At 46.7% G+C, this 24,903-nt stretch overlaps 1 protein-coding gene across 2 annotated transcripts in view; it reads left to right on the forward strand.

Moving 5' to 3' along the window:
• Positions 1 to 24,903, forward strand: part of LOC8042303 (U4/U6 small nuclear ribonucleoprotein Prp4) — a 29,734-nt gene that overhangs the window by 1,341 nt on the left and 3,490 nt on the right. For both annotated transcript variants that reach the window (XM_029993180.4, XM_029993181.3), the window contains exons 3-10: positions 2,617 to 2,690; positions 2,780 to 2,852; positions 4,535 to 4,854; positions 6,170 to 6,264; positions 8,177 to 8,235; positions 10,113 to 10,236; positions 12,506 to 12,598; positions 22,595 to 22,717. In XM_029993180.4, the coding sequence (XP_029849040.1) occupies positions 2,617 to 2,690; positions 2,780 to 2,852; positions 4,535 to 4,854; positions 6,170 to 6,264; positions 8,177 to 8,235; positions 10,113 to 10,236; positions 12,506 to 12,598; positions 22,595 to 22,717 (961 nt within the window). The remainder of the gene's footprint in view (positions 1 to 2,616; positions 2,691 to 2,779; positions 2,853 to 4,534; positions 4,855 to 6,169; positions 6,265 to 8,176; positions 8,236 to 10,112; positions 10,237 to 12,505; positions 12,599 to 22,594; positions 22,718 to 24,903) is intronic.

Consider the following 24,903-nt stretch of genomic DNA (forward strand, 5'->3'; position numbering starts at 1 on the left):
GTTACAAGTGTGTGAACCAGCCTTAACTCGCAGGGTGGTGCTCTGGGAAAATATGCCCCCTCATTGCACTGCCCACTGAACATTACATGAAGCATTTACGCCCTAATGGCACACGAGGTTCTGCAGACGTCGTCATAGGACCATCTGTTCCTGCTAGGCTCTGGCACTCCATGGAACTTAATTTGAGGTTCACATTTTTTAAATAATGAGACGAGCCAGTTCCTCAGTAATACAGCTTAGGAAGCTTCATGAATGTGCTACCTTGTAACTACACTTTGCCACTTTCGTTGTTTATATCTAAAAGAGAAATATTCCGAGTCAAGCTGTTAAGCTCTTCCCTTAAGGGGGCCATGCAACAACGCTAGGCTGGGATGTTTCTCACTTTACGCAAGCTTACTGGCACTAGTAAGACAAGTATACTCTAACACTATACCACTAACCAAGAAGCTTCTTTGCCGTCGTGTAATTTCAAGGATAAAAGTGGAAGTTGTATTTCAGTTTCTCTTTTGCAACACTTGACGACAAAGTTGTAGGGATAGCATTATTGGCATTGTCAACAATGAGATCCCTGCGGTGACATTATTTAAATGCAGCTCATACAGTGGACGCAAATACTGCACGAGCATTCGATTGGGGCTTGTGACAATCAATGGCTTGACATTCATTCAAGTAATGGCTCATCGCGGCGATGATGGGAATAGCCAAACCTTAACAATATGCGGAACTCAGTGTGTGCCCTGTGCTTTGCCAACCTCAGCACATGTCTGTGAAAACATTGGCAGCATGTAAGCGGCTCTAGATCACGTGGCCATTTGTTCTGACTGCGAGTGCAGGGGGTAAATGCCTCTCGTTGTTCTATACTTTTTTTTTTGCAGACTGCTCTTGTGGGGAGGAAAGTAACTAACATGTGTTTTATAGGCTATGAATGTCAAGCATTAATTGAAAGTGGTATTTACTGAAAGTACAAAAAACCTACTTTTGTTGAGTGTGTTGGTGATAAAGTTAAATACTAGAAAGAATAAAACATAAAGAATGGACAAAACAACACATCTTTCAACTTGCAACGAACAGGGTTTTAATGCCAACAGGCACAGAGTCCTGAAATCTTCAGGGGTGAAGGAAAAGAGGGGGGGGAGCCGGGAAAGGAGGGGGGGGTGTAAAGGGGGTCGAGTCCTGTGGAGAAGGAGACAAAGAGGAGTGGACCTAGCGGAAAAGGGAGGGGGGGGCGAAAGAAGAGCACGTGCCAGCTGGGGGAGGAGGAGGAGTGGAAAATTAGGACCGCTTCCCGCTTGTCCTCAGCGCAAACATGTCACCGTCCGCGCCGCTGGCAGCTCCGGTTCCAGGAAAGCAACCTCTCTTTTTGTTAATACCAGAGACGGCGACAAGATGTTTCTCTGTGCGCCCCTCACGGCGAGCGCCTCCAAAACTTTGCCTGCGTAACGGTTCTTGCTATAGTCAGTTACAGGTTAAGAAGGTAGTGGCAAATGCCCCTCAAAGGGAATCAGATATCCCTCCGCCACCTCCGCATCCAATAGCGTCCCACCGTTTCCGTGACGTCGCAGCCAACGCGCAAGGAAGGGCTTGTCTTTATGTACATATTTGCTTTATATTTCGACTTTTACTTAGCATTGTGGAAGGCACGAGAGGGAGATTAGAGTTCTCCCCCACCGACGGAAACAAATACGACTTTCGGGGATTAGCTTCCCCCCTGATGGATACAAAGGCTGCTTTCAGGGGCTCGGTTTCCCTCTCTGATAAATACAAAGGTCGCTTTCTTAAAAAGTGGGATCGGAGGCAAGTTGGAATCCATTGAAGCGGAACAAGGAGTGTTTCCAGTGAACTCTTCTTTCGACTGCGGAGAGATTCGAAACGGGCGCATCACGCTTGTGGGTGGAGCTTCTCCTACCTTCTTGACTTGTAACCGACTATAGCCCCAAGATTCCGTGTGGAGGGGAGGGCGGGGGCACAAGGCGGCCATGCCTTGAAATGGACCACCATTGGGTGCTGTGAGTCCGCCTTGGCCTTGGTGACCTCCCGCTTGTGCTCGCGCAAACGGTCATTGACGGAGTACCCCGTCTGACCGATATACTTGGCACCACACGCGAAGCGGACAGAGTACACCCGCTTGGCGGCACAGGGGAGAAAGGGGTTCGCGTGCTTTTTGGAGCAATTGCTTTTCACGAATGGGAGGCCATTGACCATGCGGCACAGGTGAATGCGACATCCGTTTTGAAGCGGCGGGCGGCCGCCTTAGGCAGTGCGCAGTTCTGTGGATGTAGGGGATCGGTACAAATTTTGATTGGGCTGGCTTCTTGTGGGGTTCCTCAGAAATTAGTTTTTTTTAGTGTAGCTACCAGAAGGTCGCTTGGATAACCTGCTCTTTTGAGGCGGCTGAGCTGGCCATCTAGGCTGGAGGCTGAGAAGAGGGGCAGGATTTTGTGCGGGAGGCTGGGATTAAACTTTTAGCGATTCCGGCTTTGCATCGCCCCTTTACAAATTTTCAGCCTTTAGCAAGATGCATGTCGTTTCCTACACCCGCTAAACCCGTTTCCGAGATTTCTTGTATCGCTGAATTCTTGAGAATGCATTTTGTGAAAACATGATTTTCTTCTCCAGAGTACATGGAAATCGAAGATGAAGGAGGGAGAGACAGGCAGCAGCTTCTTGAAGAATTCGAAAGACGAAAGAAGGTATGATGAGAGGCTGCTGTTTTGCTTTTTTCTTGTTCTTGTTATTGCTTTCTCTGTGCCGCTGTTTCAAAAATGGCATTTCCTTGCAGGCTCGACAGATCAATGTCTCCACCGATGATACTGAGGTCCGGTCCACCCTGAGAGAGATGGGAGAGCCCATCTGTGAGTGATAACACCATTCTTCTAGTGCTTCCACCCTACTGCATTTCAAAGTGTCTGCTGACGTTGATTCCCCTTGCCATTAGCGGCACCAGCCGAGCAGTTAGAATGCGATGGTTCAAGAATGTGAGCTTTGCCCATTTATTTGTATGTTTCCAGCTTTTCACCCTCTGCGTTACTCACCGGTCAAGTGAGCGAGCTGGCATGAAAAGCAAGTTGTTTGCAACACTTTAAGGATTTAACCGAGGTAGTGCAAAATGTGACCGAACATGCGTCACTTTTAGAGGAAAGGATGGTATGGTTCTGTTCTTCGGCTGGCCTCGTCAGCACCAATGTGACCACATTTAGCCAGTCAGTGAGCCCTTTCTTATCTTGAGCATACACTATGTGTATACTCGAGGGCTCCTAGAACTGGATACTCCATGTGAGCTGTTCTGCACCATGTTTATGGCAGATGTTCCTAACACTTTGAAGAAGCAGGTCCACACCATTTTTCTTCGAACAGTGTTAGTACTCTGACACTGAAAAAGGGCACTGCAGTGGACGTCTCTCACTTGTCTTTACTCTTCTCTGTAACTGTACACTTAGTGTGAAAATTACATTAGATCTGCCAGTCTCACAGCAGTACCGGGAATAAGTCTCCAACTTACGTGTTTACTGTATCCTAATTTTTCCTCCTTGATTTCTGCCTGGTAATGTTATAATCGGGGGCCACTACGGATTGCTGCATTCCTTGCAGCAGCACTGCAGCAAAAATGAATACCGGAGAGGTCTGTTGTGTTGTAGCTAGGTCGTTCTGCGGCTGACCAGTCGAAAGAAATCCAACAGTTATTGGTTATGGCGCCGCAGTGACAATGGCACTTACTCCCACTCGCCTTTTTTGCCGTTGCTTCTACAAGCAAGTACCATGATCTTGAAAACACAGCATTCCCTTAAGTGACTCTCATGGCATATTTTGTCATCATTTTGAGGAAGCTCCAATGCATAGGTGGTATGGGATGCCAGACACACTCGTCAGAGATGCGTTCTGTGCACCTCAGTGTCACAGAGATGCGAGGTGCTAACTGAAAATTCTGGGACTAGCTCTGTAATGTTAAAAGAGAGGACAGCAGGGTGATGCGCAAGCAGCCATCTAAGTCAAAAACCTTTGTGTCTCGTTATGCCGAAGGGCGTCCTTCTGCAAACATTTGGAGCTTTGCTATATGAGTTTTTCTGACCACATGAGCAAAAACACTGGTGATTTGAGCGTCGACTGCAAACCGGAGCAAGAGCGAACATCTCTTTTGCATCAAACTTGCCAAATTTGAAACAAAAACCTTCTAAATGATTCGGCAGGCTGACGGCAAAAAAGCAGCGAGGCTTGCGAGCTGTTTCTAGTGGCACTTGCACTTCAAGAATGGCAGAACGTCACATGCTCCCCTAGCTCTCTTTGTCATCTAGCGGATTCCGAGACTAGATTTCTACCTTAAAAAGGGAAGGCAGGAGGGCGCGCTTATCTCTGTGCTGCCTTTTCTTCTTATGCCACAAAACTAGTCCCCGAGTTTTTGGATCGCACCTCATACATTAATATTGTGAGAAAGCGCAAGAAGAGAAGCGGTAAGCAGTGGAGTTTCATGCTTCCGTGGCAGTAAACAGACCATAGGGCCTTTCCATGCCCGGTAAGCACCCGACATCCACATTTGCAGGCCTGTTTGGGGAGGGCCCTGCGGACCGGCGGGAGCGCCTGCGGCAGCTGCTGGCGCAGGTCGGGCAGGACGCCCTGCGGCGGCGCCAGGAGGAGGAGCAGCAGAAGGAGCGGGAGCTGCGTAGGGACACCTCGGAGACCACCTGGTATCACGAGAGCAGCGAGGCCCTGAAGAGCTGCCGCCTCTGGATCGCGCGCTTCTCCCTGCCCCGCGCGCGGCACCGCATCGCTACGGCCAAGGAGAAACTCAAGGCCCTGGGGCCCGCCAACACCGACTCCCAGGTGCACGCCAAACGCCAGGAGCTTTACAAGACGCTCAGGGTGAGCCACCTCCTTGTCCACTCCGACTCAGACACCATGTGCTCCAAATGGCACCGTTAAGGCCCCCCCCCCCCCCCCCGGACGTACGCCGCAGCGCTATTAGTCGGCGCTGAAAATGATACTGACCTCGTTGGTGCAGTGCTGCCTACACTTAAATATTGTGGTCACTGACAGAACGAGAAGGGCAGCAAGGAGTTTCGGTTGTCCCACTGCCGCGCGAGCTTACTGCCTTCGACAAGGCCTCGGTATTTTGTGAGCCTCGACAGTGCGGGAGCAGCTGCACCACAGGAAAAGGCGACGAGCACGCGCTGGAGACCGGCAGCTTGAAAGAGACGCCCACCAATTCTCATCTTGTCGATGACCGTTGTGATGCAGCGCTGATACTGCCCTGCATCAGTGCTACGTTAGGTTCAAGTCGGCCCCACGTCTTCATCGTTCCTAGCGCTTATTTAGCGCTACGATGTGCATGCCTTTGGCAGAGACAAGCAGTTGCCAGTGATTTCTGTTTCGCTCTTGAAATCGGAAGGGTGATGTTGAAACTGCTAGTTTGGTGGAAAGGGCTTGTTTGGGGCGCCAAGCTTGGCATTAGGATTTGTTACCCACCTTTAGAGGTGAAAGGCAAAAAAGTATTTGGTACCCCCACACAAAAATGCAAGTGTTTTGTTTGTGCTAATGGTGCCATGCGGTGTACATGGGTCAGTGCCAGAATTTTCTTTAGGGAAGGAAAATTGAAAGTGTGATCAGTAATAGGTCCATAGTTTTTCTTCTTTTTCTGACGTTATAATAGTTTGCCGGAAATGTAGGGTCTTACGAATAGAGGGGCTCGCTTCAAAGTGAACTGGAAAGATTGGTGCCTGCACATAACAAGTTCGAGGTCTCATCAAAGGTATAAATTTCAGCGGTGGATTTTAATACTTTGTGAAATTGAAAAACCTAGCTCTGTTCCTGTAAAAGATTTGTACAACATCCTTGATATTTTCGAGGACAGGCACCAACGCGAACAACCAAGTCGCATGGGAGTGGTGCTTGTGGCGCTATCTCCTGATAGACTTTCTGACGATTGATGAAGAGATTTCCTGTATTTATGACAGATTTTAAATTGCCTTAAATGGTATATTACTACTTTTTCAAAGCTTTCCAATGACTGTTCTTGAAAGGCCCTTCCTTTCCCATAGAGTATTTCATCGACCATAGTTTCTTGGTAGCATAAAAGGTCAGCTTCTACTTCCTTTGCTCCTTTCCTTTTATTTCCGGATGTGACGTCATTCACTCAAAGATTTGTGAAACCTGAAACTCAAATTTTCTTGGCTTGCAGTCCCTGAACATCAACTGCAGCCAGATCGGGGACACACGGCCGATCTCCTTCTGCGAGTTCAGCCCAAACTCCCAGATGTTGGCCACTGCCTCCTGGTGAGCGGGTGGGAGATTCATTTCCCCTCTTCGTTTCAATACAGCTTTTTTTGTTAATAATACAAAACCTTCTATCGGAGGAAAAGTGAACATGGCTTCTAATTCCTTCAGCATTTTAACTGTGCTGAACACTGGATGGAAGGATGGAATTTACTGCACGATTGAAGGCACATGGAACAGACATGTCTGAGTCAATCTGTTGTGTGTACTTGGATGACTCCTTCATTTGAAAGGTTGTTAATGAAAACCAGCATTTGAAAATGTATGGCAAATTGCAAGGCAATTGTGTTGTATACGTAAAACGTTCTAGCATTGCAAATGTTTATATCATCATTTAGCAGCATGTCTAGCCTGTTCAGCCAGGTGCCTACGTTCACGGCGCTCTTCATCAGATAATACATGGCATGTGAACACTTGAAATTATAAGCCTGGTGATCTTCCAGAACCTTCTGACGCACTCCTTTTGCACCTCACCTTCTTGCCTATTTCTCCTCCTCACTTCACCCCTAGTCACATGACATCCCCGTTAACCAGTCAGCATCAAGCACCTCATGCCTCCTTTCCCACCCGTCAACCAACCAGTGTGGAGCCTTGTGGCCACGCTTTTATCCAGGCTTCACTTTTGGACTTCACGAAATGCCGAATACCTAGCCAAAGAATGTTTCACGTTAAAAGATCCTGCAATATTTTAGTGGCCACTGCTTTATGTAGGTGTTGACCGAAGGAAAAGCAGTCTTTATATATCCTATTTAGGTATTCATATTAAAGCAATAGCCTTATAGTGCCAACTATGCTCAGGAGCCGCGAAAGCACGAAATTTGTAGGTCGGTCAGTTTGTAACCGCTACTAAACGATCTCGAAAAAGTTTGGCAGAGACACTTAAGGCTTACATGTGAGAATGCGGAAGTATGACACACGAAACTATACTCCATGTCACTAGTTTTGTGCAGTGCAGGCAAAGGCAATGCTAGGCGAAGAGAGAAAGGGCGAGTACTAGGTACACGGGATGGGAATGGAGGGCGAGGAAAAAAAAAAAAGAAGAGCACTAGAAACGTTAAGAGGAAAGCAGATTTCTCTGCCTCCCCAGCCCTCCTAGTGCTTTTCCTTTCTACCCTTGCCTGGCGTTGCCTTTGCCTGTATTGCACGCAACTAGTGACACGGAGTATAGGCACGGCTTTAGTCAGCCAGAACCATGGAGCAGCCGTGGCGTCAGTGAAGCGTGCTCGTCTCGCACCCTGGAGGCCCGGGTTCGATTCCCACCCATTTTTTTTTCAAAGCCATTACTTTACTTTGTTTACACGAGCGTCCCTGAAAACCTTTTTGCAGCCAATGGGAATTAAGGTGCCGTTTTCACTGGCTTCACCAGTGTTGTTCAATAAGACAGTTAATGCTTTTGCATTAAATACCAACTGGTTCTAGGGATCGAACCCCGGTCACCGGCGTAAAAGCCGAGTGTGGTGCTGACTGAGCTACAGACCCAGAACGCAGAAAGAGGAGAAACACAAACAGGTGGTGTGAGAAAGTGTGCAGAGCGGAGAGGAATGGAAAGGGCACGAAAGAATATAGCAGAAACAGGTGGTGTAGAAAGAGCGCATGGAATAAGCAGGAGTGGAAGGGACAGGAAAGTGTGATTCCCCTCTCTTGGTGATGCTGAGGGAAGTGCGCGCAGCATCATGAAAAGACAATGGTATGTTGTAATGTGTTTCCATGCAGAACCCTGCCCTAGGCACCACCTGAACTAAGAGCACCACCCACCCCAGGCTCTGAAAGATTAAGGGTTATGCTGCCCTATGCACCACAACTAAAAGTGCCACCCACCTCATAAAGCTAATGCATTTAAACGCGTCTGGCAGAATGACCAAACATGCAGCCATTTAATCTTTACCTTATTTTTGTCGGATGTTCCTTTCAGGAGCGGGCTGTGCAAGCTGTGGTCTGTTCCTGACTGCCAGCCTATCAGGACATTGAGAGGTAGGCTTCGATGCTTCACTCTTTTTTCTCAGAGCTTCATCACTCCAGCCGAGTACCGCGTATCGAGGGTCTTCGATTTTTTTGGCATTTCTTTTTTTTTTTTTACAAGATTTGGTGTGACTGGGCAACATCTACTATTTTACCACAATAAAATTGGTGCATGGTGGCATCCATTTTGTATGGCCATGGCTCCACTGCACAAAATCAATGAAGTGCAGCCGCACGATTGTAAGACGTGTGTTGAGACATTCTTATTGCACACCTTCGCTAAGGCAGTGTTACTGTAGCAGGTCTTTACATGTGTATAAAGCTGCACTCGCACACAATGTGTGAATACCGTATTTACACGACTTGATTTTAAGTCAACCAAACACATCATAAAAAAAATTTAAAAATTTTTAGGCATGCATTTTACGGCAAACATGTGAGAGCGGCAGGGAGTCTCTTTCAAAAGCCTAGCCTCCAGCACGCGCACAATGCCTCCTGGCATGCACGCACAAGGCGTACGAGATGCCCAAGCTTTATCGAAACTAGGAAGCTCGCGCTGGACAACTGAAGCTGCTCCCTGTCGTTCTCACTCTGTCTGCAGCTAGATAGTATGCTTTGTCCACACTGGTGCTGTCCTTCCCGTCATCATCACTGCTACGTTCTCAAAGCACATCGGCGGCGGCATCCAACAAAATCTCGCACTTTGCAAATGACAGCATCAACTGCATCTTCTGCGCTTGCTTGGTGATTGCATCGCACGTCATGGTTAGGAACCGATTGCATGCTTTTGTGGCGTACCGTTGCAGCCTGCCCTCTAACTCCGAAAGGTATCCGAACCTATCCAAACTTTGTCCCGCGGAAGCCTCTTCGTTTGCCGTCACAGTTAAGATTATGTGCCATTGCGGACGCCAGTGGAGCACCGCCCGCTCCGACGGGTCAAACTTGCATCCAGCAGCACAGTTATTGGTTGCTTCTGGATAAAGAATGGCCATAAATGAACGCTGAAAACCTAGTCTGTCTGGATCACGCGCGTCAATACAGAGAAACATAGTTGGCACCGGGCACTTAGCCAGGGGGGGAGGGGGCCCATTGGGCCCCCCCCCCCCCAAATCTTCTAATTTGCTGGGGCTTCCCCTCCCCCTCATGCAGCCTTTTGTCATGGGCGAGCCCCCCCCCCCCCCCAAATCAGAATCCTGGCTATGTGCCTGGTTGGCACTTCAGCATAATCTTGACACTCAAACAAACGACGTGCGACCATGAATCATGCAAAAATGTGTGAACAAAAGCAGCAGGGAGCACGGCTGTTCCAGCAGCCATTCTGGAGTGACCCTTACATCAAGTGCCGTCACCCCCGGGAGTCGGGTGGCCTATGCGCCAGTCACCACCATACATTCGGGCTAATTTGCGAATCGCTATAAATAATACTTGTTCATGCAAATAAAAAAAGAAAGATCTTGTCAAACGAGCGCACAGAATGGGGCAATGCTACAAAACAGCCGGCTGAACTCGTAACAAGTCGAGGAATTCTTGATATCACAATTGTTTTGTTTTTGACAGCAGTGGAATGCTTTGGTTCGATTATAAATCGACCCCCCCCCCCCACTTTACATTTAAAAATAATTAAAGATGGGTCGACCTACATTCATGTAAATACGATACAGCTTCATACACAGAAAACAACAAAGGCCATACAAGTTGATCGCATATTTGTGTAAGGTTTTAAAATGAAACATTTAGAATCAAACTCCAGTGTTCCTCTAACGCAGTTTTAAAACTTGTAACCCAGCTTATCGCATGGACGTCAGGAGTGGGGGACGTCTAGATCAAAATGTTTGGGAGCTTGTTAGGGGCCACGGTGGTCTCTAGCAGAGGGTGCCCTCTTTCCAAAGGCCACAACTGCAACGTGGGAGCCATCACATTCCATCCACGCTCTACCTTCATCCAGTCCGAGAACTCGCTGAACCTGGCTTCCTGCTCCACTGACGGACTTGTCAACCTGTGGAACCTGAAAAGGTGACTGCTTGCATTTGTGCGGCTTTGGTCTTTAGATGGATGAATGCATACGGTTGAACCCTATTAATCGGGCGGTCGCTTGTGCCACCTAGCTCGAGTTTTTTTAACACCGACACACTTGAATGCCGACTGGTATTCATTCCCCTCTTTTCTCAACAAAACATGCACATATTGAGATTTTAAAAATAAGGTGGAATGTGCTTTTGTTTTTGATACACGCTACAGTTGGTCCAAACGAAACGGGCAAGAAAAGAGAGAGAAGAAATTGCACATACATCAAGTGCGACAATCAATGCTGCGATAAAAAGGCAAATGTCATTATTTATTGCTTAAAGTATTCTAAACGAGTACTCTGAAAAAGAATTGTAATTTCACCCGAGCAATCTCAAACAGAATATTTCGCGCTAAATTTATGGTAACCGTATAAAACGTGCGCAGCATTTGGTCGAAGTCAACTGTTTGTAATTTAGTGGCATGATTTGATTACTACTTTTTGCTTGAAAAGGTATTTCTTAGTGGAAATTTCAACTCAATAAAGTGCAGTCCACTTATAACGATACTATTAAATGCGGAAAATCCGATCGTTATAACCGATTATCGTTGTATCCGAACTGACCCTGAAAACTGCCCAAAATAGTTCCCCCAAGCAGAAGGTTACTCATCAGTGTTCACTGAATCACACCATAGAAGAAGCGCTGCAAAATAACAAAGTTTTATTGTAGGGTCATCAGCAAGCATGCAATGAAATGGTGTTAAACACGCTAAAAAAAATCCAAGATCTCCGCTTGCTTGTGCGGCAGCTGCAGCTTGACTATCGCAGTGTGCATACAGCTCGTACAAGGCTTCCCTAAGCCTTTTCCGCTGGTCGTCAAAGCCGCTTGTTCCAGCCTTCTTCATTATGATGTCCCCGGATTTCAGGATGGTCAATATCGTCGACTGAGAGTGCTCGCACTTCCGCACGAGACTTCTGACCTTGAATCCTTGCCGCCAATCACGTAAGATTGGCTTTTTCTCCTCAAAGGAGATAGCTTTTCGCTTCGTCGGAGCTATCTTTCACGCCAGCGACGCGGGGAAGAGGAGGGCGGGGAGGGGTTACGAGGTTACGGGTATGATGACGATGATAGTGCCGAGGTTTTAAGGCCACGCGCAGCGCCTACTCACGAAGTATTCGGTCGGGGCCCATCGGTGATGATCGCGTCCGCCGATCTCGGTCGTTTCTTCGCGGAATTTTACAATTTTTATCTCATTTTCTGTTGGATTTTCGTAGTAAACACATTCTACGCGATCATTTATTGATCGTTATATCCGATATGCCGGGAAAAATGCATCGCTATATATGGTTTATTCTTATATAGAACCAATGCAAAAATTGATGCTTCTATAAAATCGATCGTTATAACCGATATATCGTTATAAGTGGTATCGTTATAAGTGAACTGCACTGTAGTTGTCTTTTAGACATATCCTTTCCAAAAAAAAATTAAAGAAAGAATCATTAATTGATTTTTAGGGAATGCGTTAGCATGACTATTGGGAGGTGCCACACATGTCCCCCTTTGGGAAACCCTAACGCTGACCCCTCATTTTTTTGTTTTGGCTTTCTCTTTTACTTCCTGTATTTTTTGCTGCCTCTTTTTGGCTTTGTTACGGAGTCAGTGTTACCGTTTCTTAAAGGGGGATGTGTGTGGTGTTTCTTAAGGGTCATGCTAACATACCCTCCAAAAATTCCCCAATGGATCTTTTTTAAAAACTTTTCCAGCGAAGGGGACTCGCTGACCTTGCTTTGCCCCAGCCTTTGTTGCATGCAGACCCGCATCGGCTTGCTGCTTCTTGCACCACATTTCAGCCAACTGCCCTAGACGCTGCTTCCGCTCCTTTGTCTCGTTCGCCCACCTTGCACGCTTAGCAGCGGCGTCCGCTGCCTGACGCTGTTTTCTTTCGCACGGATTGACTTCCGCCATCTGACATCGCCTCCCTCTCGCCTTTGTCCTTCACTACCCTCCTCCTTTATATGCAGTGCACTTCCCTTTGCACGGTTTTGTCCGCAGGCGGACGGCGTCTGCTTTTTCCTGTCATGTAGGCTCTAATGCTAACAAAACAAATGGCCAGAGATTGCAAGAATAAAGTTATATTCTTTGAAAGCGCGTGTGGCCACTCCTATTGTTCCGTCTCTCGAACTCGGCACCGAGTGCAGCGAGTTGCCTAAGAATTGTGCGAAATGGTAAAGGCCCTGCAACAGTGTGACGTCGTCTGTTTGTGTCTCTTTCAGCGAGGAACCCATCAGCTCCCTGAAAGGGATGTGCCCTCACAGGGTGTCCAGAGTTGCATTCCACCCATCAGGAAGGTTTCTTGCCTGCTGTGTGTATGTGGACGTCTTTTCATATTCTTGTCTCTTTGAGAGTAAGACCTTCGAATAGGGTTGTTTGTTTTTTGGAACAAAGAAAACACTATCAAGGGCCTACCTAACTGCTGGTCACTGACACATGCTGTACTTCGTTTCACCTTAAATCCAGATGCAGCCGACGCTACGAGCTGGCACGACCAATCGGAAGGCGTCAAAAGCACACCATCATGGTGTTTGTCATGTTTTTATTTGTGTTCTATCGTCACTGAACCAATCATAAACAGAAAAAACCCAGTGACTGCACTTTTGATGCTGCTTGATTGGTACCATCATCTTGTAGCGTCAGTTACGCCTGGAGTGTAAGCTGAAACGAAGCATAGTGCTGTGTGAATGTTCGAAATTTCAAATAGTAGTTTCAAATAATACACTATGCAATATTTGCTTCGAAAATAACTGCTATTCATATTTTTTCAAGTGTTGATTGCACTTCTTACCATGCACCGGTGCACTGCGGAGAAGCAACACCCGTGGAAGCGAGCTTTGCAGGTATTGCTTCTCTGCAGTGCACCGGTGCTTGGTATGAAGTGCATTCGACGAAGTAACCCGCTGCGATTAACGCTTGAAAAGGTATTAATATCGCTGTTGCATGCTTGGAAGAAAAGCACACTTTCAAGGGGGGTGCTGCACGTGCGCGCCTTGTGTATTTGATGAGAAACGAAAACTTTATCTACATTGCAGTAAAATTTCAAAACTAAACTCTGACTGTTCTGCAAGACTAGAGGTTAGACAGATATGTCCCGACAACCTGTGTCCACCATGCTCGATTCTTTTTCTTTTAATTCGAGATTGAAGAAATGATATTTGCTTGTAGCAGGTTTTGTAAATTCACTAAATTGGGTATAGTTGGGCATCTCTATGGGATTAATGTTCTGTCAAATCCGTCATTTACTTGCATATCCTAAGCCATCAGACTTTCTGAGGTTACCGTCCATAAATATGGATAGATTAAAATTAGCACATAAATGGACAAGTTGATGCTCGGGAACAACCTGCACGAGTTTAGCTGGGTTTTCATAATTCAATATTTGATTAAAAAATGTTTGGCCAAAAGCACTGTTCACTTAGATTTCACTTCAAATTCAAAATCCACTATTCATACTTGAATAATAAATACCAACAAAAATGAAGGACTGAATACTGATCCCTGGGTACTCCCGAAAACGATGGGTATTTCCATAGACTTGACTTTATCAACATTGCCATACCGTCAACAATTCTAAAGGTAAGGTTCAGTTCACCGGAAAAGACGATCATCGTTCAGTACCTGCACTCCATCCCACAGCATTTGAGTAAGGTACTACACGACTCTGGGACAACTTTTTGAGGCACTGGGAGTCAAAACTGCCAGTGCTTGTGCAGCTTAGCCGCCGACAAAGGCAACGCGCACACCTATTTCGCATCCCGATTACCGTAGGAACTTGTCTCCAGGTACCTTCCTATATGAAAGCCAAGAATGTAGCTCCGCAAGGTGCTACGCTTTCGTGAACGCTTGTATGATAAAACCACATGCTTGTGTTCATGCCTCCTGTTGACCCCGCAGGGGGCACCTGTGAAAGCAGGTGTTTGGAGAGTGGCGTCTCCACGGACCCCGAGCCATGCGGGTTCGCCCGCCCACGTCTGGCTGTGCGTGGCTCTCCCGTGTCCGGGGAAAAGGGCATCCTGGTGGTTGAGCCGAGCCCGGGGTAGGTTTGGACCCTTCGGGGCCCCCCGGGTGAGGCAATACACCACTTCGGCCCCCGCTTCCCGTAGACGGGTGTCCTGGCTTGGCCCGACCAGGATAGTTCAGTCAGTCGCCATTTCTTCTACTATCCCCTCTTTTCTTTCTCTTTCCTCCTTTCTCCTATTCTTCGCTTTCACCTTCTTTGGCGGCAAGGGCTAACTTTGGGTGGCGACAGAACTCTTTCTTGACCCACACTTGGTTATAGCATCCGGGTAGCACTGATAGAGTAGCATACTCAGACAAGCCAGACCTGTTATGAGATGTTACCTATCCCCTTGTTGGACTCCGCGGTGGGTGGTGCGCTACGGACGCCGAAGTTTCTTGCCCTTCATATGGGTTCCAAACAAAAAACCTCCCCTGATCGGACCCTGAAAAGGGTTCGGACCGAAGTATTCACCAAAGACACATCAGCCACAGCCCAGAATAGCTTCAGCCACTTTCTGGTAATGCACTCAGAACAAAATGGAAAACCACTTGCTAAGCTCTCACCCTTCCTTATTTCTAAGACTTTAGAACACCTAATCGGTCAAAACTTTAAAGCAAAAAAACTAGCATCCGGTGACCTGCTCGTTGAAGTAGAAAATGGAGTACAGAGTGTGGTTCTTTTGGATCTAAACAAGATATCTGACTACAAAGTATCCGTCACTCCACATCGCACCTTGAACAGTTGTCTGGGAGTCATCTCGGAGGATGACCTGCTAGAATCTAGCGAGGACGAGATCTTGGAGGGCCTTTCTGGGCAGGGACTGGTCGCCGTGTGACGAATCTCTATACGCAGAGATGGACAGGAGAGACCCTCGAAGCATCTAGTTCTCACTTTTTCTTCCACTGTACTGCCCGAGACTGTCAAAGCAGGCTATCTTTACTGTAAGGTGCGCCCTTATATACCTAACCCGAGACAATGCTTCAAGTGCCAGAGATTTGGTCACAGCTCGGTCACGTGTCGCGGGAAAACGACGTGCGCAAAGTGCGGAGCTACAGACCATCGAGCTGACACATGCGAGGGTACACTTCTCAAGTGTGTCAACTGCCTTGGTGCCCATCCAACCTACTCGAGCCTGCTCGAAATTTCAAGAAGAAAAGAAGATCTTGACGTTAAGGGTAAAAGAGAATCTTACATACCCTGAGGCAAGGAAACAATTTTCCTTCCTCCGAGAAGGCACCTACGCCGAGGCGGCTGCCAGGGGGGCAGCGCCGCCTCTCAAGGCATCGGTGGGCACTCAGTACAGTCCTCAGGACTTTGAGTGCTTCACCAGCCCCCCAATTCCAAGCAGGCCTCTGTGGGTTCACAGACCCCGGCAGCCCCGCCAAAACATCCACGTGCCAGGACGATGCCTCATCGTCTTGGCCCGAAGCCTTGAGTGGTGCTAGACACCACTCCCTCTCACAGCAGTGAGGGGCCCACTCCTTCCACTTCCCAGCGAGAGGAGGAGGCCACGGAGGTATCTGTCGATCCGACAGAACCACCTCCACCTGCCAAGGGAGGCACAAAATCTGCTCCCGAAAAGGGGGATCAGAAGAAAAAACCTCCACGTGTCACTGCCCCAACTAACCCAAGCTAACCTTTGTCCATTTGGTCACAGCTACGAACCCCACATTTTAACTACATCTTAAGCAAGCAAACAAATGGGCCATGTTGGCTTCCTGCAATGGAACTGCCGGGGTCTACTACAAAACATAGATGACATTCATTATTTTCTGGACGAGCTGCAGCCTATTGCTGTCTGTTTGCAGGAAACTCATCTGAAGAACACTCACACTGATATTTTACCCCGTCACCGTGTTTTAAGGAAAGATTGTTCGTCAGCCCAGTCTTCTGGTGGCAGTGGCGTAGGCAGGGGGGGGGGGTTTGGGGGGTCGAAACCCCTCCCGAAATACCAAAGCTACCCTCCCCCCCCCCCCTTCCCTCCCCAACGGGCCCGCTCGCTGCCCTGCTCACGCAGCCGGTTTTGCACGAGGCACGGAGCAACGGGGGAGCACGGACCATCTCCAACTTACAGGCTTCCGGAAAAATTTTTGGTGGGGTAGAAAATGCTCAGATTAATAAAATATGCAATATTGCTTAATTCATGTTAATTCGATGGGATGCAGAACTTGATCTCAGATATATAGAGAATGGATATTTCAAGATATTTGTCGGGTGAAGGATGGCAATTTCAACGCAAAATATGACAAACTATCCTCACTTAAATACACAGTTCAATCAAACCAATGTGAACATAATACAACGAACACACGGTGATAATATAAAACAAGTCAGTAATGTAAGGAATAATAAATGAATTGTAAAAAAAAACAATCACTTTGTAAGCAACGGGTGGCGCTGCGCTCACGCACACCTTTTGTGATCAGAATTACGTGCTTTCGACTAGACATTACCGCGAATAAATAGGTAACTCTGACTAGTGATATTAGAATGCAATTTACAGGTTCTCTTTATCATCTCAGATATGCCAAGCGCCTACACATTAAAATGAAGTCGCTTGCGTTGACGGAAAAAAAATATCCCGGACGTCCTCAGCTTGAACTTTAATGTCGCGGTGAACATTCAAAAACGCTATACTTCGTTTCAGCTTAAATCCAGGTGCAGCCGATGCCACAAGCACGAGTTCAGGGCTTTCAGCGTCCCTGCCAAGCACGCGCGTTCGTGCAGCGCAAGCATTGTTCAGGGCCACATGTTCACGCCTGTAGCATCGACTGCGTTTGAACTGAAGCTGAAACGAAGCATAGACCGAGCAGTCGCTCACTCGAAGTGGACGCTCTCAGCTATGTTTCCAACCGTCGTAGTGAAGAGAACGAGCGCTCAGCTTCTGCCGTTGTTAAGGGCAAAGCAACTAGAATCTTGAGGAGACGATGGACGTTCTGAAAAAGGGCCTCCGGACAGAGGGCGACCGCCTGTATACCGCAGATGTGACGGGCGCTTCAAAGTTTCTCCCTCTTGCATTGGACGCCTAAAATTTCCCCTATTTTTGGTGAAGTTTCCCTCACTTTGCGAAAGTCGTCGCTCACGGATGCGATGAAGTCCGTCTTGCTTTCTGCTTTGTATGTCAAGGTGGCATGCGATGCAATTCCTTATTACTATTAGGTTAATCTCTCCGCTGCACGGAACATCCGAAACTTGAAGAGACAAGCCTTCATATTCTCACTACGCACAGGCGCAAGGCTAGTCAAGTTCCTTTCCACGTTCGGCGTGTAGTTTCTTTGTGGTGCGTCATGTCATTTCTCCGAGTGACGGAACGACGAGTTCGGACTGATGACTTCTTCTTACCCCGAGGATATGCTGCTGCTGCCTTTGGATCACGCTGCAAGATAAAACGACCTAGCAAAGATAACACTATCTTTCCTTCGGCATCTGGTTCTGTAGCACGAATTCGTTAAACATTTAATAGATAATAGATTTTGGTTTTGCGATTGTTCAGAATTACCTTCGGCCCTAAATATGGGCCCCTAAAGACTAAAGTGTTTGTGCGTGGTCGGTTGCTCCCATTTTTCAGTGTCGAGATTTTTTTTCTTTTTTTTGTATGTGTGTGAAAGTATAGCTATTTTTGTGTTTTCTCTGGCCTTTACGCGTTGGTATTGCGGTGCTACTTCGAAAAGCCAAGGGAGTTTTGTGTTGTGAGAAAGCGTTCAAAGTTGGTGGGCCGCAATTACGACGACAGTAGAACAGTGAGCCACCCCGCCCGTATTCCTGTAAATGAAGCCTGCTCCGTTTTTAAAAATGACAATGCAGCGCAACCCGTATTATCTTAACAGCGTCTCCCTAATCTTTGCCTGAGCGTCCGTGTCGGCGAGCTCACCCTCCGTCATTGACCGGGGGGGAGGAGATGCCGTTGAACCCCTCCCGAAATAAAATCCTGGCTACGCCACTGTCTGGTGGTGTTGCTGTGGTTGTACGGAGAGGAGTAGCATGTGCTGGGGTCTCTCTTGTACACCACTTGAAGCTGTGGCAACCCGTGTTTTAGTTGACCGGCTCATTACCCTTGTGTCATTATATCTTCCCCCACATGTTCCACTTCATATTCATGAACTCGAAGGTCTTATTAATCAACTGCCACAACCCTTTCTAATTTTAGGCCATTTTAATGCTCACAATCCTATGTGGGGCAGTGACCGACTTGATTCTCGTGGTAAGGTCATAGAGCGTCTTTTACTGTCTTCAGGTTTGTGTCTTTTAAATAACAAAGAACCAACATTTTACAGTGCACCTCATAACTCTTTCACATCCATCGACCTGTCTATTTCATCACCCTCATTGTTTCCTTGTTTTTCTTGGAACGTTTTAAAGAACCCTTTTGGGAGCGACCATTTTCCGGTCATTTTAAAAAGCATTGTCGCACTTCCCACCATTTTAAAGCGCGTTCCTAGGTGGAAGTTAGAAAAGGCAGATTGGGGGCTTTTTAAATTAAAGGCAACGCTGGATGCCTCACTCCTGGCAAGTTTGTCTCCAGAGGATGCCACATTATATGTCACCAAACATATTCTTAATGCAGCTTTTGAGGCTATTCCGCAGACTTCTGAAAACATGCCGAAGAGGTGTAAGCCATGGTGGAACAAAGACTGTGCATCTACAAGAAAAGAACAGCATAAAGCCTGGGATACGTTCAGACGGTACCCTACTTCGCTCAATAGAATAGAGTTCAAAAGGAGAAAAGCAAAAGCTCGATGGATGAGGAAACGAGCTAAAAGAGGAACTTGGGTGAAGTATGTTTGTCTCGTCCAAGGAAGTGTGGGATCAATACCGCAAAATCAAGGGTGATTATCATGCTTTTGCGATTCTTCTTTTCCATTCCACAATCTCGCTTAGAGATGTGGCTAATGTCCTCGGAGAGCAGTTCCACAATGTTTCTAGCTCCGATAACTACCGGGCAGAATTTAGACAATTCAAGGCTCGTGCAGAATGCCATCGCATTAGTATGTCTGGAGGAAATACTGCCGGATACAAAAAACCTTTCACAATGCACAAACTTAAGTTGGCTCTTAGTCTAAAGAAACAGTCGGCCCCTGGCCCTGACAGGATTCATTACGAGATGATTCGTCAGTTGGCCCCAAAATCTCTGGAAACTTTGCTCTGGTTTTTTAATCATCTGTGGAAGCAGGCATACTTTCCCCAAGCCTGGAAGCAGGCCCATGTTATCCCATTGTTGAAACCTGGTAAAGGCTCGTCAGTTCCATCCAGCTACCGCCCTATTGCACTTACGAGCAGTCTTGGCAAAATATTTGAGCGGATGATTAATAGGAGACTGGTGTATTTTCTTGAAATGCGAGGTTTCTTTGATCGGAACCAATGTGGTTTTCGTGGAGGGCGGTCAACTGTTGACCACCTAGTGTGCCTGGAAACGACTATACGTAACGCTTTTGTGAACAGGCAGCACTGCGTGTCAGTCTTCTTTGACTTGGAGAAGGCGTACGACACGGCATGGCGGTATGGAATACTTAGGGACCTGTTTGCATGAGGTTTACGTGGTCGCATGCTCTGTGTTATAAAAAACTTTCTGTCTGACCGAACATTCAAAGTTAGACTAGGTGCCACATATTCATACCTTTTTATTCAGGAGAACGGGGTGCCACAAGGGGTGTCTTGAGAGTTACACTATTTGCCGTGAAGATCAACTCTCTTTCGAAGGTTATACCACGCACCGTCTCTTACTCCTTGTACGTTGATGACGTTCGAATATCAGTTTCTTCTTGCAACCTCTCCAGCTGTGAACGCCAGCTGCAGCTCGCAATAAATAAAATGAGTAAGTGGGCCGACGAAAATGGTTTCCGGTTCTCACCTGAGAAGACGGTGTGCGTACCGTTCTCTCTAAAACGTGGAATAACGCTGGAACCATCATTAGAGATCAATAGAACTCCCATAAGTACCCGAAATGAACACAAGTTCTTAGGACTCATTTTTGATAGGAAGCTAAATTTTATTTCAAATTTGAAACAGCTGAAACTTAAATGCCTAAGGGCTGCTAATATCCTTAAAGTCTTGTCACACAGGTCATGGGGATCTGACAGAAAGTGTTTGCTGCGCCTGTATAATTCCCTCGTCAGGTCCCGCATTGATTACGGAGCAGTAGTTTACGGATCGGCAAGGTTATCGGCACTCAAGACTCACCACCTTGGCCTTCGACTTGCCACAGGGGCTTTTTGGACATCTCCAGTCCTCAGTTTATATGTAGAGACAAATCAGATGTCGCTGGAAAAAAGATGGCAATATATTAGCTTGATTTACGCCTACAAAGTCCTGTCCGACCCTAACCATCCAACATACCGCTGTGTGCATGACTCTAGTTCTTCCCTTATTTTTCAAAATAAGCCTAGTATTGTGCGGCTGCTCTGTCTTCGCCTTGAAGACATCCGTCAATCTCTTGGTCTTGAACTGAATGACATAAGCTTACTCGAAAGGATTGACACTGTTGCGCCTTGGGACCTGCTGTCAGTCAGCTGCGATTGGTGTTTCACCAGGTTCAACAAACATGACATTTCTCCCATAATCATCCAGCGGGAGTTTCATGAGGTACTAAAAAAAATACAAAGGTTATGCACAGTTTTAAACCGATGGGGCAAAGGCCTCCTCTTTTGTTGGATCTGCTGTGTACTCTGAATCATTTATGAGCGTTCAGCGGTTGACCAGTGTTGCTGGTATATTCACTGCAGAACTACGAGCTGTATTAACAACAGTGGACTATACAATGAAGGCCGTCGTGTTTGTTGATTCTCAAAGTGTCATAACTGCAATCAGCTCTGTAAAGGATTCAAAACATAATCTCATCCAGCTTGTGCGTGCAAAAATAAATAGGGGCCTACAAAAGGGGCATGACATCATATTTTGCTGGGTACCCAGCCACGTTGGGCTCAGGGGCAATGAGAAGGCTGACAGGCTTGTGGCCTCTTCCAAAAACTTGGTGGAAACACGTCTGCAGCTACCACATCAAGACCTGAAGCCTATTTTTAGGGCAGCAATTTTCCTAAAATGGCAAACAGAATGGAATCAACAGCATGACAATAAGCTACACCCCATCAAACCTGTTTTAGGAATATGGGAGAGCTCTTCCCATAAAACCCGGTCTCGTGAGATATTACTCTGTCGCTTGAGGCTTGGTCATTCTTATGCCACCCATGCTTACTTGTTGCATGGGGCAGATCCACCTTCTTGCGAACACTGTGGTGAGATCTTGACGGTCTGGCATATTCTTGGTCTCTGCTCTGCCCTTGCACAAGAAAGACGCTCCTGTTTTCCGGAATTCGCAATGTATTGTATTCCATTTCATGTTGCACTAGTGCTTGGCGAGCAGCCGATTATTCCCTTTGAACGTGTTGTTTCCTTGAGAAAACAGGTTTTTTGCATAAATTCTAGCTTTTACAACATGCACTTTCTATAGTATGTTATCACCACAGATAATTAGGTCCTTCTAAGCATTTTGTCCTTTGCCCGAGTATCTGACTTTTACTTCTACATTAAATAACACTCTACCTTTGCTTTGCGTAAATATTTAAGTTTGGCACAGTATGGCCACGTCGCTGTTGCGCCAGAAAGCCCCTAATCAATCAGTCAATGCCTCCTGTTGAAGACTGTACAGAACTCTTAAGGTTGAGTAATTTTAATTATATGCTTCACAAGGTTCGGTGCGACCACTTTTTGTTTGTTTTCGTTTGGAGGTCAGGAATGCCTCTGCGAAGCCGTGGGAAGCACCAGATTTGTGTGCATCATATTGCTCCTCCCTAGGCTCACCAGCGCTTCATGAGTGGGGGTGTCTTGTTCATGTTGGCACATGGTACTACTATTGCACATTCATGTGGCAAAGAGGCAGAACTTGAGACCCGACGTCAGAGTCAACAAATGAGAAGAGCGAAGACGAAGTGATGTCAGGTTTGACAAGTAGCGCTAGAGGAAAATAATGTCAGCATCAAGCATTGTTTTCTATGCGTTTTGTTTTCTAAAGAGAGAGCCGTACAAATGCCAGGCTATTTAAGAATTGCATTGCCCCAGCGGCAGCATTCTTGTCCAAAGCTAGGTGCGCAGGCCTCACCTCGAGTGGCCACGGAGAAGGTCAGTGAAGCGTCCAGTAAGTTCCCTTCTTGATTCGTAGGACTTCCCGTATATTTCTGCAAAGACGTCGGGAGTCTGTGGGTCCTCGCTTAGAAGAGACCACCGTCGCCGACATTTACTCGTTCCAGCTGACCAACTGTTGCACTCAGCCATTAGTGTCCTCGAAGCCTACTTTGAATGTATCTCGTGCTCCCAGGTTTGACAACTCCTGGCGACTCGTGGACCTCGAGAGGGAGATGGAGGTCCTGCATCAGGAGGGCCACAGCAAGGCCGTCTACGACATCAGCTTCCAGTGCGACGGATCGCTAGCAGCCACGGGGTAGGTTTGGGCCTTTCAAGTTCTGAACGACATACTGTCGTGGGACTACGTCTAAGCGCCGTGGGACTATGTCTAGGTGCCACAGAGTCAAGTTTAATCTTCAATCGCCTGCAATGCTGAAGGCCGGTTCACACACCTGCAACTGCTTATGACCGGAAAGGTTAAAACCATTGGATTTAAGCCTCTTACGACTGCACAGACAGTTGTAGCAGTTGTAAGATGCTTAAAAATGGATTTTAGCCTTTTCGGTCGTAAGCAGTCGCAAGTGCTTGAACTGGTCTAGAGGTTGCCAACTGTGTTAGTTGAGTGCGAGCAGCCACGGTGTAGACGGTGCAATACACAATCCCTTTTGCCTCCTTGAGGCACACCGATTGGTTTTGTCCTCTGTGAATGTATGATTTCTCTGGATCTTCGGCCCTCGTACCACTGCAGCAACGGACAAAAAAGAATACTCGCAGACCCGTCAAATATGCTTCGTTGACGACGTCTGTGCCTCAGTTTTGCCGACCGACCACGTAACGATGTGTTTGTCAAAAAGCTGTTCGGTGAAAGATTACTCGGGTCTGCAAAAAGATGGTTTCTCTCTGCCAGCTTTGTGCGGCCCCGGAGAGGTTGAATATGGTTTGTTACTATGATGGCAGCCGGTGCTTGCAAAACAGGGTGAGGGTAGGTCGCAGCTTTGTAGTTTCTGCACTCCACGAATATCTGGCGACTGCATGGAAGTCCTACGTCGAAATTGGTGTCACTTTCTTCCCTCGGGGAAGACAATAGCCAGAAAAAAAAAATGTTTTGTGAAAAAAGTTGATGTTTAAAAATTTCATATTTACATCTGCCAACATCTAGATAGTGTTCCCAGATAGTTCAATTTGTTTATGCTGCAGAGTTTTTTTTTTTTTATAAATTATAATTATTTTCAATCCACGAATGCTAAAGGAGCTGTGCAACAATTTCAGTGCTTTGCTTAAATAATTTGGGAGTTGGTGTCTCTACCTTTCTGAAAAAAAGAACAAAAAGCCGCTTTTGCCTGCATGTTTGAGTTTTTATTTTAAAAATGGACAAAGATTTAGGTTTTTTGGTGCCTCTCAACTCCTTCGGCATCTTCCGAGTTACGTGCGCTGTGATGTCAATGGGGGTCACACGGGGTTGCGATGAAGCTCTCTCTTTAGAGCCATCAGTGAGCAGCGAGAACTCGTCTGCTCGCGACCGCTTGACCACGTGCTGGCACAGCGCGAACAATATGGTGAGAGGAGGACGTCTCATCCAGGTCCGGCCATCAACGTCCGGCACTGTCCTGTCCCCCTCCGGCTTCTTGTGGCTGTTCGCAGTAGCAGATAAAGCTGATGGTTTTCTGGATAAGGATAGATGGCGCCACTAAAACTCCGTATAATAAAAGTTTTGTCGATGATACCAGGTTTTTGACGCATTTATGTTAATGTTGGAACGACAAGATTTATAGAAAAGTTACTTTTTATCGAGCAGGTATTCGCACAACTTGCTATCTTTCTACAAGACCCCCATTGACGTCATACCGCGTGTTTCTCGTGGCCGCCGCTCACGGCTGCAGGTCGGGGAATATTCTAATTTTCGCCTCGCGATTACGCGGCGGAATCGCAACATTTCGAAGGAAGAAGGTGTTTTTTGTGTCCTTTCTGGCTAGACGAACAATGTCAAAAGTAGAAGGTGCCAATTCTTTCAACGTTAAAATCGTTGCGCCTTAAAGAAAAGGTAGAAGTTCAAACACTCTGAACACGTTTTTCTTTTTCCCACTTTTTGGCCTAAATTTCACTTAAATCTATCATTTCAGTATAAAACTATCGAGAGACTTAATTTTTGCAGCTTTTATTTAAAATATTTGTGGAGCTGGCTACTATGAACTTGGATTTTGCATTTTTATGTTCCTTTATTATGAAAAATTTTTAAATGCAGAACTTGGTAAATGTAAAAAGAAAAAAATATTAATATCTTTCTAGCTGGAAAACACATTATTTGTCAAATTTCTTTTCATAGCAACAGCTATTCCAGTAGGCATTTTACCAGAAAAATATGTGGTTATCAACACCATTTCTCGAAGATGGGTTCGATAGCAGATTCCATGCCAAGCTATCCTTTACTTCGTTCTGGGGGTATAGTACTGCATAAAATTGGTTCACAAGGCTGAAACTCTTTATGCCCTCCTTCTGCATGGC

The sequence above is a fragment of the Ixodes scapularis genome, unplaced genomic scaffold (genome assembly GCF_016920785.2).
Source record: "Ixodes scapularis isolate PalLabHiFi unplaced genomic scaffold, ASM1692078v2 PGA_scaffold3__209_contigs__length_174095766, whole genome shotgun sequence".
Taxonomy (NCBI): domain Eukaryota; kingdom Metazoa; phylum Arthropoda; class Arachnida; order Ixodida; family Ixodidae; genus Ixodes; species Ixodes scapularis.